Source organism: Symphalangus syndactylus, chromosome 24, assembly GCF_028878055.3.
Source record: "Symphalangus syndactylus isolate Jambi chromosome 24, NHGRI_mSymSyn1-v2.1_pri, whole genome shotgun sequence".
In the NCBI taxonomy this organism is placed as follows: domain Eukaryota; kingdom Metazoa; phylum Chordata; class Mammalia; order Primates; family Hylobatidae; genus Symphalangus; species Symphalangus syndactylus.
The window spans coordinates 67,280,761-67,307,924 of record NC_072446.2 but is presented as its reverse complement, the minus strand read 5'-3'; the positions used below and the strand labels follow the sequence as shown (position 1 = coordinate 67,307,924).

General features: G+C 40.6%; 1 protein-coding gene across 2 annotated transcripts in view; it reads left to right on the top strand.

The window, feature by feature from the left end:
• PLCB1 (phospholipase C beta 1) overlaps positions 1–27,164 on the top strand; it is a 741,546-nt gene that overhangs the window by 560,044 nt on the left and 154,338 nt on the right. For both annotated transcript variants that reach the window (XM_055265375.2, XM_055265377.2), the window contains exons 11-14: positions 4,648–4,805; positions 15,529–15,611; positions 23,081–23,165; positions 24,491–24,668. In XM_055265375.2, coding sequence (XP_055121350.1) covers positions 4,648–4,805; positions 15,529–15,611; positions 23,081–23,165; positions 24,491–24,668 — 504 coding nt within the window. The remainder of the gene's footprint in view (positions 1–4,647; positions 4,806–15,528; positions 15,612–23,080; positions 23,166–24,490; positions 24,669–27,164) is intronic.

The following is a 27,164-nucleotide window of genomic DNA, read 5'->3' as shown; positions in this document are numbered from 1 at the left end:
TCATTAATATCATGGAAGACCCAGGTGCTTTCTGTCTTTTTGGTCCCCTTATGGTTTCAAGATGCTGTGTACCCTAAGCATTACCTCCCTATGAACCAAGATCCACAAAGGACATGGCGAAAGTTCTTGTGACCCGTCTAAGAGTGAAGAAAATGTTCCTAGAGGTTCCCTGACAGTCCCCCACCTCCGTCCCCTCAATCTGGTAGGCATTCTTTATGCCATGTTATATATAGCTCAGAGTCACACCACACAGCAAATGCCCACAGTAATCGCTAACATGGGCCATAGAACTACCATGACTGACTGAGAAGAATCAAGATTTACCCCAAGGCTGCAGAGAAGACCCTGAAGCATATCAGAACCTAGATAAAATATTTTATTGGCAAGGAAAAAGAGAAAGAAGAGACAGAAAGGGCAACCAGAAGTGTAAGAATGGGAAGAGATTTATGTTTGCCTCCCCACCTGGATGGTAAGGGTAAAGGAATATGTCTCATGTCATTTTCATATCCCCAGTAACCAGTATTTTGCCTTCCACAGAAAATATTTTGGGGAATATGTACAAACACATAATGGTGAAGCTCCTATAGTCAGTAAAGTATATACTTGAAGTCGTTTTCTCAAGAGTGGAAATGACTTTAGGCTCTTACATAGACACTTTGTCTCCTAAGCCATCTCATGGCAATTGCTCTGTGTTCAAGCGAGCACCATGGTTTCACTGGGGCAGCAAGCAGATACCACGTAAGTGAGAAATCAGATCAAACAGATGCATCTAGAGAGGGTCAAGACAAATAATACATTCTCTGCATTTTGGACAGTTTCCTCAGGTGTAGCCATGAGATTATATGCCCTGAATGGTTGTCATAGCATGGAAAGCAAGGAAATATAGTCCTCATCTCCATCTGTTGAAGGGGACAATGACTATTGAAGAAGGCCACTGAATTAACAAATATATCACATTCTGGAACCTTCTTACCCTGGAGGTTGGAGGGAAGACATTAATGATAAATATGAAAACAGGCAATTAATCATCAGCCACTGCAAGATGAGAAATTCTTCAGAAGTTTGTGTTAATGGAGGGATTGCTATTTTCGATCTTCTGGTTTTTTCTATCCCTGGATGCCTTGGGTAGTCTGAGACAAAGCTCAAGGGAGTGTAACCAGCCACCCAAAATGAACGCAGTCAAGTGAGAAGTTGCAGAGCTGTGACTTGGAGCAGTATTATGAATTACTCTGAGAAGGAGCTTCAGCTCCCAAGTTCAATCATGGGCTTGGAATGTATTCCAGAGGGTGTCCAGAGCCAGGGAGAGATGATGTCAAATACTAGTTTCAGAAATACCAAGGGTTGAATGATTCATGACCTATCACTAATCTCAACCTTCAGCGATCCCCTAGCCCCAGAAGCTATATTTATTCAATAAATTCAAATGGAAATATAATGGGTAGATGAGATGTAATAATGAGGAGTTAAGAATTTTAGGGAACAAAAATAAATCAGCTTTGAGGCTTAAGGCAGAAAAGAAGAGAGTAACAGAGAATATGAATACATGCGTTTGAAAAATATTTCCATAAATGAAGTAAAACATACAGGGAACCTAATATGCATTCCAAGGAATAGGATAATTATAGATAAATGTGAGTTTTCTCAAAGTATGCTTTCTTTGGGAGGCTTCCATTTCTAATAAAAAGTATTCATTTTAAGAATGAACAATGAGTTTACCTTGGAGGGATTCTGTTGGTCTTAGGTGTTGGACAATAAACTCTTTCTCTTTTTTATTCTTCAGTTTTTTTCCCCACATTCCTTTGCATCTCATAAACCCAACCTCATGCCTTATGATGATTTTCAAAACATTAACTGATCAACATTCAAAAAATACATCAAATTCCTTCTAATTGTTCTTTGATCAAAAATATTCACAAGAAAATCTAAGGAAATGTTTCTCAAAACTTTGAACCTCTTATTGCAGAATGCTCTAGTGTCTGTTAGGTATTTATCTACTTTGATACACTGTTAAATCTGATTAAATTCATCACACTATCCTTACTAAAGTTAGTAACACTCAACTAGTATTAATGAAATTGATTCAGAAATTGTACAATATGTAATTGTGTTGATATAGCCAGTGATGTGCTTAAACAATTCTCTAAACAGTACACACAAAAATCTGCTCTATTCTTTAATACTGGTGCAATTTTCTGCAGGAGCAAGTATTTTAAATTAAATAACCTGATAATATTGAATTATTCACTTCCTTTAGCTATGGTAGCTCCCCTTTAAGTTTAGAAATAACATATAAATGTTTGTCTTTTCCCCTTTACTCCTACTGTCCCCTTGTCCCTAAAGCAGAAAAGACCTTTGTAAATCTTTGCCATGACAATGAACTTTGAGGCAATTAGGAATGGCAATTTGATTATCCAGCATCAGGAAGTTTCTAGATCATTTTGTCAGCATTTCTGCTTTTCCAAATGCATCTTTGTGTTAAAAACATCCCATTTTTCCAGTAGAGAAAAGTTATTATGCAGACTCACTTAATCAGCCTTTCAGTGCATTTACCAGGGCTCTGTAGAACTCAGAAATGTCATCCTTTTGTTATGCTGGTGGTTGAGTATTATGACATGCATATAAAAATAAAATTAAGCTAGAAGGCTTAATCCCATTTTCTTTGTCCTGTGTGTCTCCACGGGGCACATCTTGTCCATTTCAAAGTCATTGTAAGGGTTTGCATCAATATGCCATCTTTTAACTGGCTATTTAAAAAAATGATGGTAGGCCAGATGTGGTGGTTTATACCTGTAATCTCAGCACTTCCTGAGGCAGAGGCAGGAGGATCAGTTGAGCCCAGAGTTTGAGACCAACCTGGGCAACGTAAGAAGACCCTGTCTCTAAACAAAATACAAAAGTTAGTTGAGCATGCTCTTGCACATCGGTGGTCCCAGCTACTTAGGAGGCTTAGGAAGGAAGATGACTTGAGCCCAGGAGGTTGAGGCTTCAGTGAGCTGTGATCACACCAGTGCACTCTAGCCTGGGTGACAGAGTGAGATCCCATTTCAAAGAAAAACTTCTAAAAACATGATTGGGGCTTATAGAGTATAAATCAAAGAAAATCTTTAATAGGGAAAACCAAAGACTTCAATTTGCGTGTTGCTAATGGGCCTGCTGCCGGAGCTATTTATTATTACTCTTTCAAAAATAATTTATCCTGAAATTAGTGACTTCCATTGACTTAAGTAAAATAGGAGCTTTTGGCTTCCATGCCCTGTGTATTATAATCAAGGACCTCAGACCTTTCAGGTGCCTTGATTATAATAATTCTCATCACTTTACTAGGGTATGTTAGTTCTATTCACAAAAGTCCAATTCTGGTGAAGTTTATCTTTTTCTTCTGTTGCTTGTGTTTTTGATGTTGTATCTACAAAACTATTGCCTAGTCAAGGTCACAAAAATTTGTTGCTGTTTTTTCTCCTAAAGGTTTTGTAGTTTTAGCTCTTACATTTGTACACTTGATCCAATTTGAGTTTAGTTCTGTATGGTATGCGGTAAGGACCCAAGTTCTTCTTTTTTTATTTTTATGTGGCTATCCAGTTGTCCCAACACTATTGAAAACACTGTTCTTTCTGCACTGAATTGTCTTGGCAATTGTTGAAAGTCAATTGACCATAAATTGAGGGTTTATTTTGGAAATCTCAATTCTATTTCCATTAATCTATGTCTATCTTTATGCCAGTACACATGGTCTTGATTACTGTAGCTTTGTGGTAAGTTTTGAGAAGTGTGATTCCTCCAAATTTGTTCTTATTTTTCAAGATTGCTTTTGGCTGTTTAAGGTTCCTTACATTTCTATATGAACTTTGGATCAGCTTGTCAATTTTTTCAAAAAAAGCCTGGTGAGATTTTGATAAGAATTGAATCTTTAGGCCAATGGTGGGGCGTAGTGTCATCTTAGCAATACCAAGTCTTCTGCTCTGTGAACATGAGATGTATTTCCATTTATTAAGGTCTTCTTTAGTTTCTTTCAACAACATTTTGTAATTATTAGAGAATAAGTTTTGCACTCCTTTGTTTAATTTAATTTTTTTTTTTTTTAAAGAGCACTTTTTAAAACAATGTTTAGCTTTTCTCAGCATTTGTGCCTTCGGCAAGCGTGTCAGAGGCAGCTGACTTATATAATAGTTTCCAACAATAAATTCTCATCAGGAGGCAGTCAGAATTAAGAGTGAGTTTTGATGCTATAATCCTGGATCTTCTACTTCCTGGCATTGGAAACTTGGGCAACTGAACTCTGTGCCATTTTATTATGTGAAATGGGTATTTTTTTTATTAAATAGTTATGCCACAGAGATTTTTTGTGAAGATTAAATGTTTAGTATATATACAGTCCAAAAACCTGTAATTGGCACATGGTAAATAGTTAATAAACATGCATCGTTGTTATTGTTACAATTCCCTATCTTTCCCCAAAGCACTACTACGGATTCTATTTGAGATTGAGCCATTACCTTCTGGTATGTTGAGACAGAAGAAAGGCAAAGAATAACTGCTTCTGCTCTTAGACTCTTTGTTTTCCCGTTATTGAGGAGCCTTTCTAAGAAAGCACCACTGTCTTCCTTGCTTCATGGGAATCTGGGGGTTTGTTTTGTTGGTGTTTTATAGCTGGCCAACTGGCTGGAAACTCCTCTGTTGAGATGTATCGCCAAGTGCTCCTGTCTGGTTGTCGCTGTGTGGAGCTGGACTGCTGGAAGGGACGGACTGCAGAAGAGGAACCTGTCATCACCCATGGCTTCACCATGACAACTGAAATATCTTTCAAGGTAGAGTATATGAATGTTACTAAGAGAGGCAGTGGGGACACCTGATTCCTTTTGGTTAAAGCCTCCTAAGGTAGAAAGTCCCAGTGGTCACAATTAAGTCCAAAGGCTGTTAATCATCTTTGCAATTTCAGAGGCTAAAATTTGGCTGTTTCTTCATGAATAATTGGCATCAGGTGAATTAATTCATGCTAATCAAATTCTAAGGAAACTGTCTTGTGAAAGGAAATATCAATGTTTTTGTCTTGTCCTCTTTAGCACTCTTACTCCTAATTTCTTGCATTTTATTTTTGTGACATATACATAAAGAATGCAGACAACTGGTTGATATGCTTTAACTAATGGCTATAAAGTATGCATCCATGTAACTGTCATCTAAATCGAGAAATAGAAACTTGGGGGGTACCTGAAACACTTCCACGTATCCATTCCCATCAGAATGACCTGTTTACCCTCAGAGGTGACAACCATCCTATTACAGTAGTCCCTACTTTGCACTTCTTTAGAGCACAAAGTACAAATTTATGTGCAGCCCTAAATGATGTAGCTTCACTAATTTTTTTCACTTGTAAATTGATTCACACTATAGTATACATCATTTTATGACTTGCTTTTTTCACTCCACATTGTTTAGAAGATTCATTAATATTGTTTCAGGTAACTCTAGATTTTTTGGCTTTCTTTATCATGATGATAATAGTAATTACTACTGTTAATTAATATATAAGATTCCATTCTGTGATGCTAGCTTTTGGAATGTTGATGTCTATCAGTCAAAGACCCCTAGGAACATACCTACGGTCAAGTTGGGTTTGTTTGCTCATACAACAAAGGAGAACACATGTTGTAGGGAGCTGGGATGTCTCAGTAAAAGTGTACTAGAGAGGACTTACAGAACTTGGGCTTATAGTAGGTGATTTGGGGGATGGTTCAACGGAGAAGGGTATTGCAATGGATTGGGTGCTGTCGGGCAGCAGAAACAATCCTATGAGAGGGTATCTTAGTAAATCCTATCTAGGAAGCAGGACTAAAGCTGTTATTGGTAAAGATGCATCAGCCATTCTTGTTAGTGAGAAATGAGGTGCATTTGGTCTCTCTTTCCACCCTTAGCTCTATTTTGCACCACAAAGGGCCACACATTCATGTGTATGGACACCCAAGCCCAAATATCTAAAGTCTGTCCACATGTCCTGCAAAAGAGCCTTCCCCAGGGGGTTGATGCCGTTGGAGTAGGGGAAATCTGGGGTCCTAGGTACTTGGAGAGTGACTGGAGAAAGAAGTTGTGGGCTTCAGGGAACATGCTCTCTTGGCTGACTCAAGCTTTTTCACCCCTTTAAATGGGAATCAGAAGAGAAGGGCCAGAGGACAACCTCTCGCACTAGGTCCCAAGGCATAAGCCCTATTGCCTTGGATACCTGGGTCTCAGGGAAGTGTCACCAACTCTTATCTGAAGAAACCAAGGAAACAGAGTCCAAGTATGTAAGTAACTAAGGTGAGTGGAGACAAGGCCATTGAACATGGCAGGTCAGACTACTGAGAAGCTAGAATATGGGATGAATTCAATGTTAATATCACCAAGGTTAGCGATGAAGCTTTGGGTGAAGAAACTGTGAGCCACTTGCCAACTCTTTGCTGAATGAGGGTGGCTCAGTAGATGGCCAAAGCGAAGAAGAGGTAAAAACTCTTTTGGCTGCCTCATGGGAACTAGGATTTTTTTTTTTTAAGATTGAAAGGTAGTTTTTCAGAAGTAGCATTGAGAGCAAAAAGATCCCAAACCCCAGCTTCTTACTGTGAAACAGCTGAGATGTGAGAAAATAAACAGTGATCACTGAAGAAAGCAGCTAACAAGAAGCAAGATTTTCAAGGGACAGCCAAGTTTCTGTTTAGACAAAAGGATTTTTCTGATCGAAGTTGCTGTATTAGACAATAATAAAAATGTTTTCAGCAGTAATATCATTCACACCTAAAAATATGTGTATTATGTTGTGCCTAAGGAATACGACTTTTCATTTCTTCAACTTAGCCTCCAATGCAATAATTAGAGAAAATAGCACCCTTCACTTAAATTTTACAACAAAGTTTAATATGGGGTTGACATTAATTCTGATCAAAATCTTTAAAAGCTGTGTCTGTTCCTGAAATTGAGCATGATTATGACCCTTGCATTTTCTTAAGTGGAAAATCGATGTTTAATTCATTTCCATAGTCCCACTTCCTCCCTCTCAGACCTTGCTATGGTCCTTTGTCAACTACCTAAGATGCGGTCTAACAGTTGGGCTCTTTAAGAAAAAGTGGAGACAGGTGACCCCCATGTGGAGCCAGTGCAGCTTGGGCGCATCTGTCTGTTGATGGATGATGATGCACCTGGAGTGGCAGACAGCACGCCCTGATGGAGCTGAGAGCTGGTGGCACCGCACACTGTCCATCCGTCAGGAAGACCTGCCCCACTCCCCAGGCCACTGCCCTGTCTACCCTCCAGAGACATTGTGGGAAGCTATTGTTGTTTTCTTAATAATTTAAAATCCTCCAAGTTCTCTGAGTTCCTTGTGGGAGAATAAACACCAAGCACATCCTAAGGCGTATTTATTTTATGTGGAGCATTTGCTTCTTGGCCTCTGCCTGCCATTGAGTCAACTTGGAGTGACTGTCCTTATGCACTCGATCATAGAAGTGGTTCTTCAATTACATCTGTAATCCCAGAGTCACGGGCTGATTGAACATCTCTTCCTGGGCTCTGGAAGCATGGCTTCTCAACCATGTCCACACACTTGCCAGTGGGTGAGAGGCTTAAAGACTAAAATCTAGCCCAGAAGGCTGCTTTCTCTCTCTGCCTGCTAGAGTCGGGAGTGGGGAGGTGACCAGGATGGCTAAAGAGAGGAGTGAATTCATCATCCCTGTTGGTTTTTCCAGCTATTCCTCCTGCTAATGCACATAGCAGGATAGACAGTTCTGGCTGAGATGTGGGTAGGTGACAGTGGGTGAGGATGGATGTGGGGAGTGGAAATGCCAACCTGTTCTGCAGACTGATATGCAGTAGCAAGGATGCTTTGCATCAGGACTGAGACTAGGAAAGGCAAGTAAGTCTCCCAGCAAGTAAAATTTAAGGACGTCTTTGCTCTCAGGGCTGTGTAAGCACAGAGTTGGCACTAGAGAGTGAGTGTCTCTTTAAATTTTGCACTTAGTCGCCTCTCTTGCCTCATCCTAGTCCCAACACTGCTGGCATGATTATCAGCATGCAGTCTGCTTTCCCTGAACCCGGCGTGTAAAGGGACTTTGTAAGTAAGAAGAGAAACAGGGCACAAGGCCCTACATAATCTGCAATCCCCCCATTACCTTGTTTCTTACTGCTTTCCCCCTCACCCACTGGGCTCCAGCAATACTGGCCTTGCTGTTCATCGGCTGTGCCAGGCTGGTCCCACCTCACAGCCTTTGCACAGGCTCTTGCCTCTGCCTGGAATGGTCTTCTCATAGGTATCTGCCTGGTTCTTCCCTTGCCTCCTTGAAGCCTTCCTCAAATGTCACCTTCTCAGTGAGGCCTCCTGGGACCGATCTATTTAATACTGTCACCAGCCACCACTCCCAATCCCCACACTACTGACATAACCCCTGACACCCCCACTTTTTAGTAATGTATTTTCCTAAGGCACTTAATCATATCACCTTCCAACAATCTGCCTAATTTGCTCAATTCCTATGTTCCTTGTTTATTGTCCCTTCTACTAACGCGTAAGCTCCACACAGACAGGGCTCTTTGTTCTGTTCCCTGATCTGTCCCAAGTTCTCTTCTTTGAGCAGAACCTGACATATAGTAGGTGCTCAATAAATGTTTTTGAATGAATTTTCCCTTCCCAGAGCAAGTAGATCAAATACAGCATAACCTCCATTTTCAGTCTTTCTTGCCTCTGCTCATCAGATAAGTGAATTTTTCTTTCTCCAGCCTACACATAATATGTTGGTAGAGGCAGGGAAAACATTCCCCCAACATTTGCCAGTTTTAGCTGCCCTGAACATTTGGGCCAGATATTCACAGTATAATTAGTCTATATTCTATAGCTACACTGCATAGTGCAGCAGCAAAATAAACTGATTGCAGAGTTCATTTGTATGTCACCCAGTGTATCTGCTTTCAGTATGTGTGACCTGGAAAGCTTCTGTGTGATAGATCCCAAAAGCAAAAGATCCTATTGGCATTTGCTCCCTGTTTACTGTACGGGTCAAAATAAAAAGTTACGTTCTGGGAAAGGAGACATTCAGCTCGTTTATGAAGGGCTTTTTGTTGTGTAGTCTGGCTTTATTATTTATCCCATATATCTGTTTCTATGCCTCATCACCTTAGCCTTCCTGGTGGCCATGACATAGCAATTCACCACTTGGTTTTCATTCTCTCTTCTCTCACCCAATATCCTTTCTCCTTACACTTGACACCACCCACCCACCTCCTTCCCAGGGTGGTTTTTCTCCCTTTAGGCAGCTTCCTTTTAACCAGCAATTATATAAGATGGAAAGCTGGATAATGTAATAAAATATATGAGGAAAATATATTAAATTTGAGTAGGTTAAATCCAGCATTTCTGAAAATAAAGTGTCATTCATTCCCTGAGAGAAACAATAATTTAGGATGCAATTTCACTGCTACCTAAATGCACATATAAAATGAATATCCAAATACACCCTACTGTTGTCTGTCGAGGATAAAGGATTTCAAGGCCAGTTTGTCTCACAGAAGTTTAGTAATTGAACCATATGGCTTATTGGTTATCGAATCTAGTGTTACAAGTCTCTGAAAAACAATTTTGGCTTGATAAAGAGCAATGGAGCATTACCATACTTTCACATCCAATGTCCACCAATTATAGCAAGTATGAAAGAATGAAACTTAAAAGCTATAACTGGTTTTCTCATCCTAACTGATCACGCACACCATACAAAATATTTCAAAGGCACGAAAGCATGAAAGTTCTCCAGTGGAACTTCTGAAGTTTTCAGTTGCCCCCAACTAAAATTATTAGATGAAATTTAGTAATTTTTTTTTGGTTTAATAATTGAAAAAGTTTTCCTAAGCTGCTAGCTAAAGTTATGGTAGAGATGGGGAGAGGTGGACAGAGGGAGGAGGGAGAAGGATGGGTGAGAAAGAGAGAAAGATGAACATAGAAGGTAAGGATGCTACTCTGGAGATGACTGCCAGGGGTCCAGTACAAGCTCTTCCATTCAGTCACTGCAAGGCCTTGGAGAAGCTTCCTTCCCAGTGCAAGTCTCCTTTGTTATCAGCAAAATGGAGATGATAATAGTGCTTACCTCCTAGGGTGGTTGTAAGTAATAACACTACTTAATACACAAATATTGCTTAAACTATGCACGGCATGCAGTGACTACTCTATAAATGTTAGTTTTGGATGTTATCATTGAAATGCATAAAAGCCAAATGTTAGCTTTCTTTCTGTAAATATAATGGTTGTGTATTACATAGGCATGGACTTATTAAGCCAGAGTGAAGGTGGGGGGCTGAATTAAGTCATCTGTAAGGCTACCATGGTAGAAGGTGTGGGCATCCTCTACGCTCAACCCGTGGCATCCACTTCACCTCCAGGAAGGTACCAGAAGCCCAAATTGTAGTAAACTAAACACAGCCCAGGCCTCGGTTAGGGGCCCAGTAGGAGCAGAGAAGGGAACAACAGATGAGCTTGGATGCTCCACTGCAAACATGAGTCCTAAGCTAAGCACACAAGATCAGAAGTACACAATGTCAAGGCAGGACAAAGGGAAAAGCAGGGGAAGCAAGACAGGAAGATCTAGGAACCCCAGTGGCCCAGCTATAGTTCAGATCACACTAGCATCCCCAATGTGGGGAGAGAGAATGAAACCCAGGGAGCCAGGAAGATGGTGGGCATGGACTCCCTACAAGTCTAAGAGGCCCAGAGAAACACTCACATTTTATCAGCCAAAGATAAAGATATGAGAGAGATTTGACCTGGAGCTAAATACCCACTTCCTAAATTAGAGGAGGGGAGGAGGGGTCTTACCCACCTTCAGATTTGACTCTCTTTGGCCTAAATACCAATGAGGCGAGCCTACAATCCACTTTCATTATTAAAGGCAGCTGGAGAAGTTCTCAAACAGACAATGAGGAGAGCCATCATCAGAAAAGTTAGCAAAGATGGCCAGGCGCAGTGGCTCATGCCTGTAATCCCAGCACTTTGGGTGGCTGAGGCAGGCAGATCACTTGAGGTCAGAAGTTTGAAACCAGCCTGGTCAACATGGCGAAACCCCATCTCTACAAAAAATACAAAAAATTAGCTGGGTGTGGTGGTACATGCCTGTAGTCCCAGCTGCCTGGGAGCTGAGGCACAAGAATCGCCCGAACCAAGGAGGCAGAGGTTACAGTGAGCCAAGATCACGCTATAGCACTCCAGCCTGGGCAACAGAGCAAGACTTCGTTTCAAAAAAAAAGAAAAGTTAGCAAAGACTAATTATGCTTTTATTTACATGTGTATTTGAAGGACTTTTTTAATGTTTATTGGAAATTTCAGCCATGAAGTTGTTAAGAAGTTAATCTGGCTATTAAGTGTGAATCAACATTCAACCTTCTGTAATACAAAATTACATTTATCTTTGGTTACAATCAAGTTTTAAACTTTGCTTAAGCCAATGATCAGACTAGTCCAAGGGTCAACAAACTGTCTTCTGCAGGCCACATTTATCCTGCCATCTGCTTTTGTGAATTAAGCTTTATTGGAACACAGCCACATCCAATTGTTTACATAGTATCTGTGGCTGCTTTGGGGCTATGCATTAGTCTGGACCGTCTCTCTCTCTAGAGAGACAGAGTTATTAAAAGGAACTGGCTCATGTGGTTATGGAGGCTGAGACATCCCAAGATTTGCAGTTGGCAAGCTGGAGACCCAGCTGATCTAATGGCACAATACCAGTCCTGATCCAAAGACCTAAGAATAAGTAGAGCTAATGGTGTAAGCTGCAGGCCAAGTCCAAGTCTCAAGGTAGGAGAAGACCAGTGTCCCAGCTCAAAAACAGTCGGGCAGAAACAGCAAATTCTCCTTTACTCTTTTTTTTTTTTTTTTTTTCCTATTCAGGCTTCCAGTGGGTTGAATGAGGCCCATCCACATTAGGGAGGGCAGGCTGCTTAACTCAGTCTACCAATTCAAATGTTAATCTCATCCAGAAACCCCTCACAGAGACACCCAGAAGAATGTTTAACCAAATATCTGGGCACCCCATGACCCAGTCAAGTTGACACGTAAAATTAATCATCACGAGCTACAAAGGCAGAGTTGAATAGTTGCCGTAGAAATAGAAACCATATGGCCAGCAAAGCCTAAAATACTACCTGGTCCTTTATGAAAAATGTGTGCTGACCTCTGAGCTAGTCAGTAGAAGAATAAATGGGAACACAACTAGATAAATTCTGTTTCTCTTCTGTCATATATTAGGGGTTCATTCATTCATTTGAAAGTATTTTGTGAGCATCTAGAATGTGCCTTGGCAGAACAGTGAAGAAAACAAGTTCTTACCCCAAGAAGTTTACACTGTCTAGTGAGGAAAGATAGATCAAAATAAACACAAAGATATGGTGCATAGAAACATCTAAATCAGTGGGCAAGGAAAAGAGAGAGCTGAGTTATGCTGTCTGGATGGTGGAGGCAGGCCTTTGGTAAGGTGCTGTTTAGGCACAGGTGCTGTACTTACTCCCAAATCAATGCAGTAAATCATGCTTTCATGTGAGTATTTTTGACTGAAGGAACAAAGTGCAAAGATGGTGAGATGAAAGCATACTTGATGTATTCAAGGAAAAGCAACAAGATCAATGGACTGTATCCAGGTGACGGAGAGGGAGAGGAAAAGGAAATGAATTTAAAGAAATGGCAGGTGCCAGATCAAGTTAGGCTGTGTAGATTATGATAACGAATTTGGATTTCATTCCGTGTGAAATGGGAGGTCATTGGAAAGTTTATAAACAGGAGCAAAACTGTCTACTCATGTTTAGGAGTAATGACTCTGGCTATGGTGTGGAATACAGCAGCAAGTACTAGAAGCCGGGAAAGCAGTAAAAAGACTCTGTCAGTCAGCTTCTCCCAGGTTTTGCTGCAATAAGAAGAAACCCCAGGATCACAGTGATTTACAACCACAATGGTTTACTTCTCACTCAGGTTAGATGTCAGCTGTTGCTCTGATTGCTATTGTTTGGAATTCATATTGAAAGAACAACCCACATCTATGATATCACTGGACTCATGGGAGAAGAGAAAGATAAATGGCTGGACAACAACATGATGGGTCTTCAAGACTCTACTCAGCAGCAGCACATGTCATTTTCACACACAGGCCCTTGGCCAAAATAAAACTACGGCCAAGCCTATGGTCAACAGAGTGTGTAGATAGAATCCTCCCAAAGGAAGGGGGAAGCAAATACGTGGGAATGATGATAAAATCTACCACAGCAGTCACTGCAGTGGTTTTTGTATCAGGATGATAGCAGTGGAGGTGCTGACACTTGACTGTACTTCGGTTCTATTTTGGACAAGATTGCTGATGAATTGAAAGGTATGAGAGAAGGAGAGGAGGCAAGAATGGTTCTGCTGTATTTATCCTTTACCTGATACACTAGTGCCAAATTTATGAAATAAACAAAATCCAGCCCTTTTTTTCCACACTTAGTATCCACATCCTTGATGACCTCTATTCTCAGTCCTTTTGAGGGCTTTGCTTTTAGCTGGCTAAGATTATTAGCTGCATGGAAGTTACTGCAATGGTTGGGTATTAATAAGCTCTAGAGTCAGACAAATCTTCCTGGGGTTTAATCTTGGATTCTCTTCTCTGTGACTTAAGGTAAGTCAGTTAATATCTCTGCACCTTAGTTGCATCAAGAATATATAACCATCATTTGCCTTCTCTTGCTGCGTCTTCACAACAGATCTGTGAAGTGAGGTTTATTGCACTCTATAGATTAGCAAACCAATACACAGAGGCATGAAGTGATTTTCCCAGGGTCACACAGCTTGTAAATCTCAGAGGCAAGGATTCAAAAGTCTGTTTGAATCCAAAGCCTATGCTCAAATAAATCAAATATAGCATTTAAAATCTGGATGTTGCTTGCCTTTTATAGTGCTTGCTTTTTTTGACAGACTCAACTATCATAAAAGTTAAACTGATTATGTATGAAAGATAATCTGTGAGTTCATTTCTAAGAAACAGTAAAAGTGATTCTTCTCGCTCCATGCAGGCAAATCCTTCTTAGAGGATATATGCAAATGTAGTACAGAATTAGAAAGCCTTATTTATACTCTGGGGCCAAGGAAATAGCTTTCAGGAGTGGATATAAAGAACGCTATATATTGAATGCGGAAGGTAGAGACGATAGCAGAAAAGGCTCAGGCATAAAGAATAGGAGTGGAAATCCCTACTTAAAAGGAGAATATGAAGAAAATAAATGTAACTAAAAACAAGTCTATGGGAATATGAAACCTCACTGCTACTGAAAGTGATATAATTAAACAATAAATGAGACTGCACTTTACTACCAGTTAAATAAGAAAAACATTTTTAAGAATAATGCCCCAAACTGGTGAATATGCACTGAAATCTGGTCCTGCATGCATTACTCTGGGCAACCTAAAATGAAAAGTAATTTGAAATACATGAGGGACTGTAAGAGTATTCATATTCTTAAATCGAGAATTCCCCTTCTGAGAATTCATTCCCAGAAAATCAATCAAGATATTAGGGGAAAAATGAAGATGTTCTTTGTAGAATTATTTGAATGACAACCCTGAAAATGTAGCTGTCCAACAGTTGGGGAATGGTTAAATCAATTTTAATACCTTTACTTTCTAGAATTTTGTACATGTATTGAAACTTGTGACATATACATTTTAAAAAATGCAGATTGAAAATGGAAGTACTGATACATGTTACAGCATGGATGAACTTTGAAACCATGCTAAGTGAAAGGTGGTCGGCACAAACAACCATATATTGTATGGTTACATTTATATGAAATAATTAGAATAGGCAAATCTATGAAGACATAAAGTAGATGAATGATTGCCTGGGACTAGGTGTGTGGGGTGGGGTGCAGGAATGAGGAGTGACTGCTAGTGGGTACATGGTTTCTTTCCAAGGCGATAAAAATGTTCTAACTTATATTGGAATGGTGCTCGCATGACTCTCTGAATATACTAAAAACCATTGAACTGTACACTTTCAATGGGCAGATTATATCTCAAAAAAGTTCCATCTCAATAACAATGCTTTTTAAAAATACAAGTTGAGTATATACTGTAATTAAAACTAAGCTACATAAATACATGAGAGACAGACTAGAAGTGAATATAATGAAATGCTAACAATGGTTTGGTTCAGAAAGTGGATTTGTGGGTGAAAATTTTTGCCTTCTCCTGCTGTCCCAAATGTTTATAATATGGTTAGATTTCTTTCGTTATTAAAAAATAGATACAATTAGCAAACAGGAGAATCCTCTCCTTTGCATTTCTCTCTTCCCTCCACAAAAATCCAATCTTCTTATAACTTTCCAGAATCAAGAGTCAGAATTAGCACCATCCAGCAGCCCTCAAAATCCCTTCTAGCCATTTCAGGCCTTTTTTTACAATTCTCTGAATGGAAAAGACAACTATACTAATAGATTTAATATCCTTCAAGAATATACAGATGAAAAATTCTGGCATACTGAATATACACGTGTTCTCATTTTTAGGAAGTGATAGAAGCAATTGCGGAGTGTGCATTTAAGACTTCACCTTTTCCAATTCTCCTTTCGTTTGAGAACCATGTGGATTCGTAAGTATTCAACACATTCAGGAATGAGTCTTTTTCCCGAATGGGGCATACTGAGTAATTGTTTATCAGATTTAAGATTATTTGACATTATTAATGGTGTTCTTCAATCATGTTCTATATAAACTGGCATGTTTTCATTTGTCAGTGATGGAATTCACTTAAAATAATCAACATTAAAATTATCCATTGGACTTGTAGGATCTATTTTCATACCATAGTATGGTTTTTAAATTAAAAACTCTTCTTTTTGCAATGCAGTGGAACACGTTTTTCTACACAATACATATCTGTTATAGATTTGGGGTGCTGTGGGCCACTTTTATAACCCTCCTTCATTAGCTTCTTCTATTGCACGAAATTTGAGACCATTTCATCACTTTGTGGCAGGTGGAGAGCTGTGAATTCCATTTTACCAATTTGCACTTATATAGAACTCAGTTCAGCTAACCTCCATATTCCCCCTTTTCACTGGCTTTCCCTCGTTTGTTAATATTTGTATTTGCCAATTTCAAAATGGCCTGCATGTATTGCTGAGCTACACAAAGAAAAGGTTATTTTGACTTCACTGTTTTATATTCATTTTATCACACATTACCAAAGAGAGACACATATCTAAGAGATGTATATTAGTTTATCATCTAGTTACTCACTTTAAAGAGCTTTGGAATGAAAGATTCTTACCCGTATTGAATGAAAGCCTCTCTTTCGTTTCAGGAACCTAAACCAGATTTTTCAACTAAAAGCCAGCAACACCTGTCCTAACTTGGATTACAAGTTTCTTTTTACCCTCCTTCCTATTAAGAGTCTTTCCCAGGTCACTGAGCCTCTTTGTCCAAGTAATTTGTAACACGTGCTTCAATCCTCTAAGTCTTAAAGAGTTCACTAGATCTTAAAGATGCAGATTGGTCATGAGCAAATTTCAACTTGAAGAATTTCTAAGTAGTTAAATGTGACAATTTTATAATTATCTGTATTTTTTCAGTTTGCCCTCCAGAAATCCATATTACATTTACTGGCTTGTGATTCTGCTTCATTATGCAACAATCATCCAATGAATGATGTAATCCTTTGGCTCATAGTTTCTCCAACGCTTCTGAGGGTCAAAGGAAGAGAAAGGAATTTATTCTGTTCCACGCTATTTCTGTTCTTACTCAAAGGGGCATCTCTTTAGAGGCTGTATTTAATACCTAGCTTGCTGTGAAGGTTCTGCTTTGCAACTGACTCTGTTAAACAATTTCTCATCTCTGTCCATTCATTTATAATTGGCCTGTAACAATACGTATGAGTCCATTCTTGTACTGCTATAAAGAAATGCCTGGGTAAGAGACTGGGTAATTTATGAAGAAAAGAGTTTTAATTGGCTCACAGTTCCACAGGCTGTACAGGAAGCATGGTGGCATCTGCTCCTGGGGAGCTTTTACTCATGGGAAGACAGAGTGGGAGCAGGTGTCTTACATGGCAGGAGGAGAACTAAGAGAGAGTAGGGAGGTGTCACACACTTTTAAACAACCAGATCTCATGAGAACTCACTATCACAACAACAGTACCAAGGGGAATGGTGGTAAACCATAAGAAATCGCCCCCATGATCCAATCACCTCCCACCAGGCCCTACTTCCAACATCAGGAGTTACAATTTGACATGAGATTTGGGCAGGGATGCAGATTCGAACCATATCACAATACTTGAGCACTTTTCTTTCAGGTATTATAGTTTCAACTTGAGGATGCTTTTTTTTTTTTTTTTTTTTTCCTGAAGTGGAGTTTCACTCTTGTTGCCCAGGCTGGAGTGCCATGGCACAATCCTGGTTCACTGCAACCTCCGCCTCCCAAGTTCAAGTGATTCTCCTGCCTCAGCCTTCCAAGTAGCTGGGATTACAGGCATGCGCCACCATGCTCGGCTAATTTTGTATTTTTAGTAGAGATGGGGATTCTCCGTGTCGGTCAGGCTGGTCTTGAACTCCCGACCTCAGGTGATCCGCCTGCCTTGGCCTCCCAAAGTGCTGGGATTGGCATACTTATTTTCTTAAAGAGAAGTTTCTATTTAAATTAGACAAAATGAAAGGCTATGGTTCCATTCTGTATTGTCACACCTGCTACACTGAGCTTCCCCTTGACATAGCCAGAAAAATAACCGCCGCCACCACCAACAACATAATAGCTAACCTTTATTAATAGCTAACATTTATTAAACATTTTTTGTGCCAAGCAGTTTTTGAAATATTTTACATGCCTCAGCTCATGTAAGCCTTACCACAAACCCAGGTGCTTCTATGAGTAAATATTATGATTGTCGCCATTTTACAGATGATGAAACTGAGTCCTAAAGAGGATGAATAACTTGCTCAAAGCCATGTAACAAAAACATGACAGAGATGGGATTCCAATCGAGCTACTGTGGCTTCAAAACGCACACTTTTAACCAACACATCTCCTACGCCTAAACAGAAGCATCACAAGCCTTCAAAACATCAAATTCAAACAACGAGAGCATCCACCAGGCAATGGCCAGCAAATGTTTGCCTCTGCGGCTTGTAACCCTTAAACACAAGATAATTTTTGCAGTTCTTCACACTAGTCATTTAGAGATCCAAAACTGGACATGAAAACTAATTTCTGCACTGTGCATAAAGGCAAAGAGACTAGTGCCATTGTACTGCCCTTACTGGCTTAAAAATGATAAATTTAGCTATTAAAAGTTCATTAATAATTTCTATGTGACAAAAGAAAACAGGAAAACAGCCTTTCCAGGATGCCAGGATTGTGTCCCAAGCTACTGAGATGATGTAATGGCAGTGAAATAGCAAAAGATAAAATTACATTGTGGAGGAAGTGGGTGGGAGTCGCTTGCTTCATATTTCCCTTGTGCTTCAGATATCAAAATTGTTCAGCCACCATTCTTTCCTGGGAGGCTAGCACACACCCAGAGAAAACCGATAATCTTTCCCTTCGCTGGTGAAACCCCGTGCTTGACTTGTGAGCCACCTCATCTAGTTCCTGAGCCCACAGTAGGCAGTAGCAGCACTCTTTCCCACTAAACCTAGAAGTAACCTCAGAATCCTTCTCAACACAGTGACCTCGCAATAGACCAGCAAGACATCTGACACCTATTTGCCATCTCTGATGAACTATTTTATTCCCCTGTGTGCTGCATATATGGAATTTCAGATTCAGAACTCTGGCCCCAGGTCACTTGGGCCACACGTCCAAAACAAATTTACACTAGAAAAAAGGAGAAAAGGACTGGGCGCGGTGGCTCACGCCTGTAATCCCAGCACTTTGGGAGGCTGAGACGGGCGGATCACGAGGTCAGGAGATCGAGACCATCCTGGCCAACACGGTGAAATCAGTCTCTACTACAAATACAAAACGGGTGTTATGGCGGGTGCCTATAGTCCCAGTTACTCAGGAGGCTGAGGCAGGAGAATCGCTTGAACCTGGGAGGCAGTGGCTGCAGTGAGCCAAGATCACGCCACTACACTGTAGCCTGGGCGACAGAGTGAGACTTTGTCTCGAAAAAAATAAATTAATTAAAAAAGAAAGAAAAAATGAGAAAAGCCACTGAAACTTCTGGTTTTCTCTCCCAATATCTGAAGTCACCTATCCATAGACAATAAAAGGGAATCTGCTATTAGCTGCTTTCAGTGATTCGTGTTGCTACATCAGAATCCCATGAAGTGTCTTCAAAATGCAGATTCCTGAGCTACACCCTTACCCTGACTGAGAATTTCTAGAAATAAGACTTGAAAATATATTTTTAAAAGCCCTACTTGACTCTGACATCCTACTTGTGAGCTAGCACTTTTATAAAAAGAATTCTACACCAAATTCAATTGAAGTAATCTTTACCCATGTTCAGCCACAGAAAACTGTGCAATTTTGAACAAGGTTCTTAATTTCCATGGATTGCAGATTCCTCCTTTATAGGGAAAGAGGTTGGTTTAGTTCAAATTGGAGGATTTGCTCCCAAGAAATCAAGTGAGTTCCTCAGTCAGAAAAACTGACATCTGCCCCGGATGCTCACACTTTGGGAGTATTTTATTATGCTCAGAAATGTCTGCTATGACCTGAAGTTCAAAATGCATTTGTGATTTTTTTTTCCCTCTCACTTCATCTCCGTGGTAGCTGACATTGATGCTCTAAACACTTCAGGATTTTGTTTTTTGCTAATTGCAATTTTAATGCCTTTTATTTCTGCAGTTCTGACCTGCAATTAAAGTTGGTTTGTTTTCCTCTGACTTTTTCAATTCAATTTGCTCTCTGCTCTGATTTAGTTCCATCAGGTGGGTATGCATGTTTATTGAGAACATGAATAGCCTGATTACCAAATAGCTCATTTTACTTTTTACTTGGACACCTACCTCTTGTTCTGTCCATCTCAGTTGATTCTGAGGCAGGTTTCGTTTTTGTTTGTTTGGTTGGTTTGAGGGTCTCACACTGTCACCCAGGCAGGAGTGCAGTGGTGCAATCTCGGCTCACTGCAGCCTCCGCCTCCCAGATTCAAGCGATTCTCCTGTCTCCTGAGTAGCTGGGATTACGGGCACGCACCACCACAACTGGCAAACTTTTGCATTTTTAGTAGAGACAGGGTTTCACCATGTTGGCCAGGCCGATCTCGAACTCCTGACCTCGGGTGATCTGCCTGCCTCAGCATCCCAAAGGGCTGGGATTGCAGACGTGAGCCACCACACCCAGTCCTCAGGCAGGTTCTAAACGTCTACATTAGACATAGATTCTTGTTCTTAAAAGTGTGGTCCTCAGACCAGCAGCATCTGCATCACTGGAGAGCAAGTTAGAGCTGCAGCCAAGTCCTGGGCCCCACCCCGGACTCTGTGTTGGACTCTTCATTTTAATAAGACCCCAGGTAACGTGAATGAAATAGAAGAGCTAAGCTGTAACCACCATGGTTTATTAACCACCTGCATCAGAATTATCTTCAGGCTGGCTTAAAATGCATGTTTCGGGGCTTTGGTCCCAGCTACATGAGTCAGGGGACTGTGGACTTGATCCTGTCACCTGCAGCATTAACAGCTTAGGTGGTTCCTTAGTGGAATTGAGTGATAATCATGGCTCCAGTAAAATCTGTATATAGGCCTGATTTGGGGACTTCCTGACAGAGGACACCTGTTTGGGGATATTTGGGACATCTCCCTTAAATTCCTCTAATGGAGAGAATATGGTTCCCTGGAAAATCCTGAGAGCAGGGCATTCAGGTAAAATGCCCTGCTTTCACTCCAGGTGTTTGATCAAAGATAATTCGGGGCTCCCAATTTCCAACATTCAGGAAAAATGTCATCTACTTTGGCACATGGTTGACTTACTTTAATCAATCACAGTAGTTTTCAAATTTGAACACACACCAGAATCAAGAGGGCTTGTTAAGATGCAGACTCCTGAACTCCACTGTCCCGGAGTCTCTGATTCAGAATCTGCATTTCTAACAAGCTCCTGGTGTGATTCTGCTGATGGTTCAGGGGCCACACTTGGAGAAGTAAAGCTCCATGATACTGAGTAGCATCTTTCTGTGAAAGGGAAATGGAGGGTTTGGCCATTTCTTTAGTGCACTTAGTGCTGATAAGAAGTGCCAGTGTACTTCTTATCAGCAGCAGCCACAGTGCAGGCTGACCTGGTTGAACCCCTGTGCAAGTTGTCGTTGGAGGAAGAAGACCTGAACCCGAGGATGCCCGGGGCTGGCCCTACCAAATCAGCCACTTCTCTGCCTGCTCCCAAAGGTCTCATAGACACAGTTGCTAATGACTTGTCCCTCAGCAACAACCTCCAATGCTTTTCAGGATCAATTCTCTGATTAGCAGTTTTTCTTCTCTCCCTAATACTGCTGAGGAATGTGGCAGTGTATTCTGATGACCACATAAGCCATTTAGTAAGCTCCCATACAGACCAAGAGAGGCCTGGTGAGAAGGGGCAAGGTTGCTGTGGAGGACTTCGCAAATCCTTTGAAGCTCTCCTTAGCCTCTCCCTGCAGTTCCAAGGAAGCAGTGACTTTGGGGTTTCATATTCAAATGCCAGAGAACTCACTTTCCCCGCAAAGCACATACTTTGTTTTTTAAAAAGAAAAATATGAATAAAAAATAGTGACTTTTCCTGTGGACCATTTCAATATGATTTGAACCCTCAATACCACCCCCCTAACCCCAGGAAAAAAAAAAAAAAAAAAACAGCCCATGATCCAGGCTTAAACATTCATGGAAAAGGGAATGAAAATAAGAATCACATTTTATGATCAATTTGAATTTTCATCAAGAAGGCTTTTCATCGCTGTTACTTATTCTTAGTACAGTCACAGTCCTGCTAAAATGTATTATCATTGCAGCATATAGAGGTAACTATTGGAAATCAAGTTCGACAGACTGTAGATCAAATTCAAAGTCCATAAAACCCAAAGGAATTGGATAACTTTATAATGATATTTAACATTCCACGAAATGAGAAAAAAAAATTATTGCTTTTGAAAGGTCAAGGGGAGCAGTAGCATTGAAAGAATATGAATGTTCCCCTGTATCAGCTGTGTTTACAAGTTACTGGGCGTAGGATTTGTCTAGTCTATCTGGCGGACGCCGCCTTGTAACAGTGGAGTCATCTTACATTTGCCCTGCTCTTTTAATGTTTCAAAGGCGTTTGCATCCATTACTTCATTTCATCTTCTCAGCAGCCTCTGTCCCTTTCCAAGAACAGTTATTATTCTCCTCATTTTATAGACCCAGAGTGGTTCAGATCCTGTCACTCAGCTCAGCAAACCCTGCAGTGCCAGCCTTTTTCCATTATACCAGGTCCCTACTGGCAACATATTCAGAATGATACCACTTTTGCTTTTCTATTATGTACATATGAGTTGCACACACCTTTCCCCAAGGTGTCTGCTACTTTTATCTTTCCTCCAGGACCGCTTCCCCAAGTGGACACACTGTTTGCCTGCCCTTTTCTACATTTTGAAATTCTCTCGCTCTCTTTTTCTCTCTCCGTTGTCTCTCTTTCCCTATTCAGCTCCCTCCCCGCCATCCTTCCTTATCTATCCTCTTTCATCTCCTCATAAACACTCCTTTGCAGCAGTGGTTTACAAATTTCACTTGATAATTTACATGGAAATGTGAAAGGGTTCTTTCTCCAAATGTCTTGCGATTGACTTGGAATCAGTAAGTTAAACAAAAGCGACTGAGCCTCTCCCTCTGGGAATTTCAAGGCTCCAGTGACAGCAAATGACCTGCTGTCCCCTCCACCTGTGACTATGCAGGTCTACCTTGGGAACCACCTCACACATCAATGCCTGCACCGTCCACCTGTGTATGTTATTCAAATTCACATTAAGATAAAGATCTAGGATGATAAAAACCAATCCTGATGGGTGGGATTAGAGAATTACTTCTTTCTGTAGTTAATAACACAAAGCAATCATGTTCAGGTTCTTTGGATAAGCCTCCCTGCTTTCCTTCTTCTGTTCTTGTTCTCCCTTAGCCCAAAGCAGCAAGCCAAGATGGCGGAATACTGCCGACTGATCTTTGGGGATGCCCTTCTCATGGAGCCCCTGGAAAAATACCCAGTAAGCAGTTTTGATGTTTGTCCTTGAAGGAATGTGTGCATTATTGATGAATGAGGTTGAGGGAAAACTTACTTCTTTTTCGTATTTATGTTTCTTGGTAAGATTAATGCAGTTGATGATGAAATCTTTGACAAGGAGGACACCAGCAATGGGCCCCACTAAGGGTAGAGGAATGCCTCTGCTCTCTTCCTCTTCCCACACTCTTCTCTCTCGCTGGCTGCCTGATGAAACTCAATCAAGAGTGTAGATTTCCCAACAATTACATTCAGCCCATAGAGACAGTCCAAGAGGACAGGCCTCTGCTCACTCCCAGGGAGCCTCATCACACCCCTTTGAGATGAATGGATTGGCAAAACAGGGCACTGCAGGTGGCACAATGTCTTCTTGGCCTGTCCCTTCTGGCTGTTCTCTATTTCCTTGCATGCACCTTTTGGTGTGGCACAACTCAGGTTGCCCATTGCCATGATGATATCTCTGCTTTGGGAAGGAAAGCAGCAGAAATATCCTAAAGTAGCATTTTCCTTCCTGCACCCTTTTGCCCAATCTCCATGCATTTGTAAGTGAGTTTATACCAGTCCCTACACTCATTGCAAGCCAAGAATAGAGGACTAACTTAGGCATTCTATAGATTTTCTTAAAGTAACCTATCTTGTGGCTTGCACACATGCTCTCTGATACAATATCTAATGACCCCCTGATGGGAAATTGATTTTCCCATTAGATATACAAACTTGAAACAGTCAAAATAAGGCTTGCAAATATGGTAGCTTGAATCTTAGGGCTGGGAGGAAATCCGAAGCCACCTCATCCACTTCTGTTGATGCAAGGGACATGTGCAGCTAAACTACCTAGTACCAGGATGGGGATTTTGCCAATTTTAAGGGGCATCTGAAAAAATGATTTCATGGGCTCACCTGGAAGCTTCTGCCCATCTTTACCAACTCCTCCTGGCAGATGCCTGGCTTCCCTTCTTCAAAAATTCAGGCCAGGGCCTTCTTATGTGTCCTAAATCAAGATGATTGGGTTTCTATGGTCCATTGGAAAATTCATAAATGTTCAGATTTAGTACATCAAATCTACCAGTACATTTCTATGGTCTTCTTCATGTAGAATATGTTGCAAAAAAAAGTATAGTAATGAAAATATATCTTTGACATAAAAAAAATTAGCTCCCATGCAGGATACACTAAGAGTTTAATGAGCAGTGTTGAAGGTAGGGAAGACCAGTCTAGACATTTGGTATCCACAGCTGAGCTGGGGGTCTGGGGAGGGGATCTGAAAGAGGGAGCAGTATTTTTAAAGAATATGCCTTTCATTTCTATTAGCTGGAATCTGGAGTTCCTCTTCCAAGCCCTATGGATTTAATGTATAAAATTTTGGTGAAAAATAAGAAGAAATCACACAAGTCATCAGAAGGAAGCGGCAAAAAGAAGCTCTCAGAACAGGCTTCCAACACCTACAGTGACTCCTCCAGCGTGTTCGAGCCCTCATCCCCAGGAGCCGGTGAGGGACTGGTGGGCTCTCCCCGTCATGTTTTGTGTTGGTTTAAGAATTGCTGCTCTGGGCTGTGCGCGGTGGCTCATGCCTGTAATACCACTATTTTTGGACCCAGACGCAGGTGGATCACGAGGTCAGGAGTTCGAGACCATCCTGGCCAACATGGTGAAACCCTGTCTCTTTGGTGGCCAACATGGTGAAACCCCATTTCTTTGGTGGCCAACATGGTGAAACCCTGTCTCTTGCAAAAATACAAAAATTATCTGGGCGTAGTGGCACGTACCTGTAGTCCCAGCTAGCCGGGAGGCTGAGGCAGGACAATCGCTTGAACCTAGGAGGCAGATGTTGCAGTAAGACAAGATCCAGCCACTGCACTCCAGCCTGGTGACAGAGTGAGACTCCGTCTCAAAAGAAAAAAAAAAAAAAAGAATCTGCTACTCTGAAATTAGCTTAGCAGGACTTTGAACATTCCTATTTCTGCGCAGTTTTAAACTACTGGTTTTCTCTTGCTGCTACAAACTTAGTGGCTTAAACCAGCACAAATGTATTATCCTCTAGTCCTGTAAGTCAGGAAGCCTCCTGGGTTTCACTGGGCTACACTCCAGGTGTCAGCGGGGCTGTGTTCCTTCCTGGAGGCTCTAAGGGAGAAGCTGTTTCCTTGCTTTTTCCAGCTTCTAGAGGCCACCCACATTCGTTGGCTTGGGGCTCCTTCCAGCTTCAAAGCCAGCAAGGCTGCATTTCACTAACCTTTCTTTTGTGGTCACATCTCCCTCTGACCACAGGCAGGAAATGTCCTCTGCTGGCAAGAACTCAAGTCATTACATTGGATCCGTCCAGATAATCCAGGATAATTGCTCCCATGTCAAGGTCTTTAACTCCATCTCACCTGCAATGTCCCTTTTATCATGCAAGCTAACATATTCATGGAGCAGAGACATCTCTGGGAGGTCATTATTCTGGCTACCGTGTAAGCCAAATAGTCTTCAGAGTGACCATATGACTTTAAGCTTCATAATGGGAAATATTAACGATAGAACTGGGCACTGGGTGCATTGTCATTGATGATATGCTGAAGAGTTCTAGGCATTTCAATTTTTTCATGTTTTAAAGAACTTTTTAAAATCTGTGACATAGCAAAATTACTTAAATTATCTTTTGAAGCTCCTAGAGGATGCCTAATATCATTTCTTTTCCTTTTAAATTAAGGTTGAAATAGATTTCTGTGGTTGATGAGAAAAGAATTCAGTGGTCACTCATTTCCTTTGGATTATTTGTCATTTAGTCTAATTTATCTTCCAAGTTCAGTCAGAAGCTTGGCAATCTGAAAATCGCATTACAGACATCTCCTGATTGCAGGGTGATTAAGTGGAAGAAACTTTAAGTTTGACTCTAGGAAGTTTTTCAATTGTTAAGTTAAATACAGGAACAATCAATTGGAAAACCACTTAGCAGTGTCTACAAAAGCTGAATATATGCACTCCCTGTACCTCAGGAGTTCCATTCCTAGGTATATGCTTGCTAAAGATGTGTATTTAGGTTTACCAAAGAGACACGTACAAGAATTGCTTAAAGCAGCGGTATTCAGAATAGCCAAACCCTGGAAACCAAATACCCATCAACAGATAAATGAATTATGGTATATTCACACAAAGGAGGAATATGCAACAATGAGAATGATCTATAACTAAATGAAAACTATGGATGAATCACTATAAATAAACATAATGTTGAGCAAAGGAAGTCAGGTACACAAAAACTACATACTGTATGATTTAATCTATATAACATACAAAAACAGGCAAAACTAATTTATGCTATTTATTAGAAGTCAGGATAATGGGTTCCCTTGGGAGAAAAGCAACCAGAAGGGAGCCCAAGAGCCTTCTAGAGATTGGTTATATTTTGTTTCTTGATCTGGATATCATTTACTCAGACACGTTTATTTGGTGAAAATTCTTTGCGCTGTGGACTTACGACATGTGTACTTTTCTGTACGCCTGTTATACATCAGTTATAAGATTTTAAAATAATTAAAATATAAACTCTAGGACAATCAGGGTTAAAAAAAAGTAGCCTGAAACTCTGATTTATCTTTTCTTCTATTTTTCTGTCTCAATTGCCTGTTTTTTTATTGTTTCAATTAAAATCTTTATCGACAGACATTATATAATTCTTTGAAAGGGTTTTGTCTTGTAGCTTTTGAATGTGTACTTTCATCATTATTGTGCATGTCTTTCAACATTTTTTCAAAAATAATTTTTGTACTCAGTAAAAATGTCCTCTTTGAAGTTTGGAAGTGAGTATCCTTAACAGGCCTATCGTTCACACCTATTTCCTCACACAACTCTATCCCTTGAACGATAGCAAGCAAACCTTGTCATCCTTTGAGTGTGGGTGCTTGTGTATTTTACCATCTGCCTTTCCCACTACCAGTTCTCTTCCTTTTATTAACAGGATGCATAACACAAATGACGATTTTTACAGGCAGTGAACATTATTGCT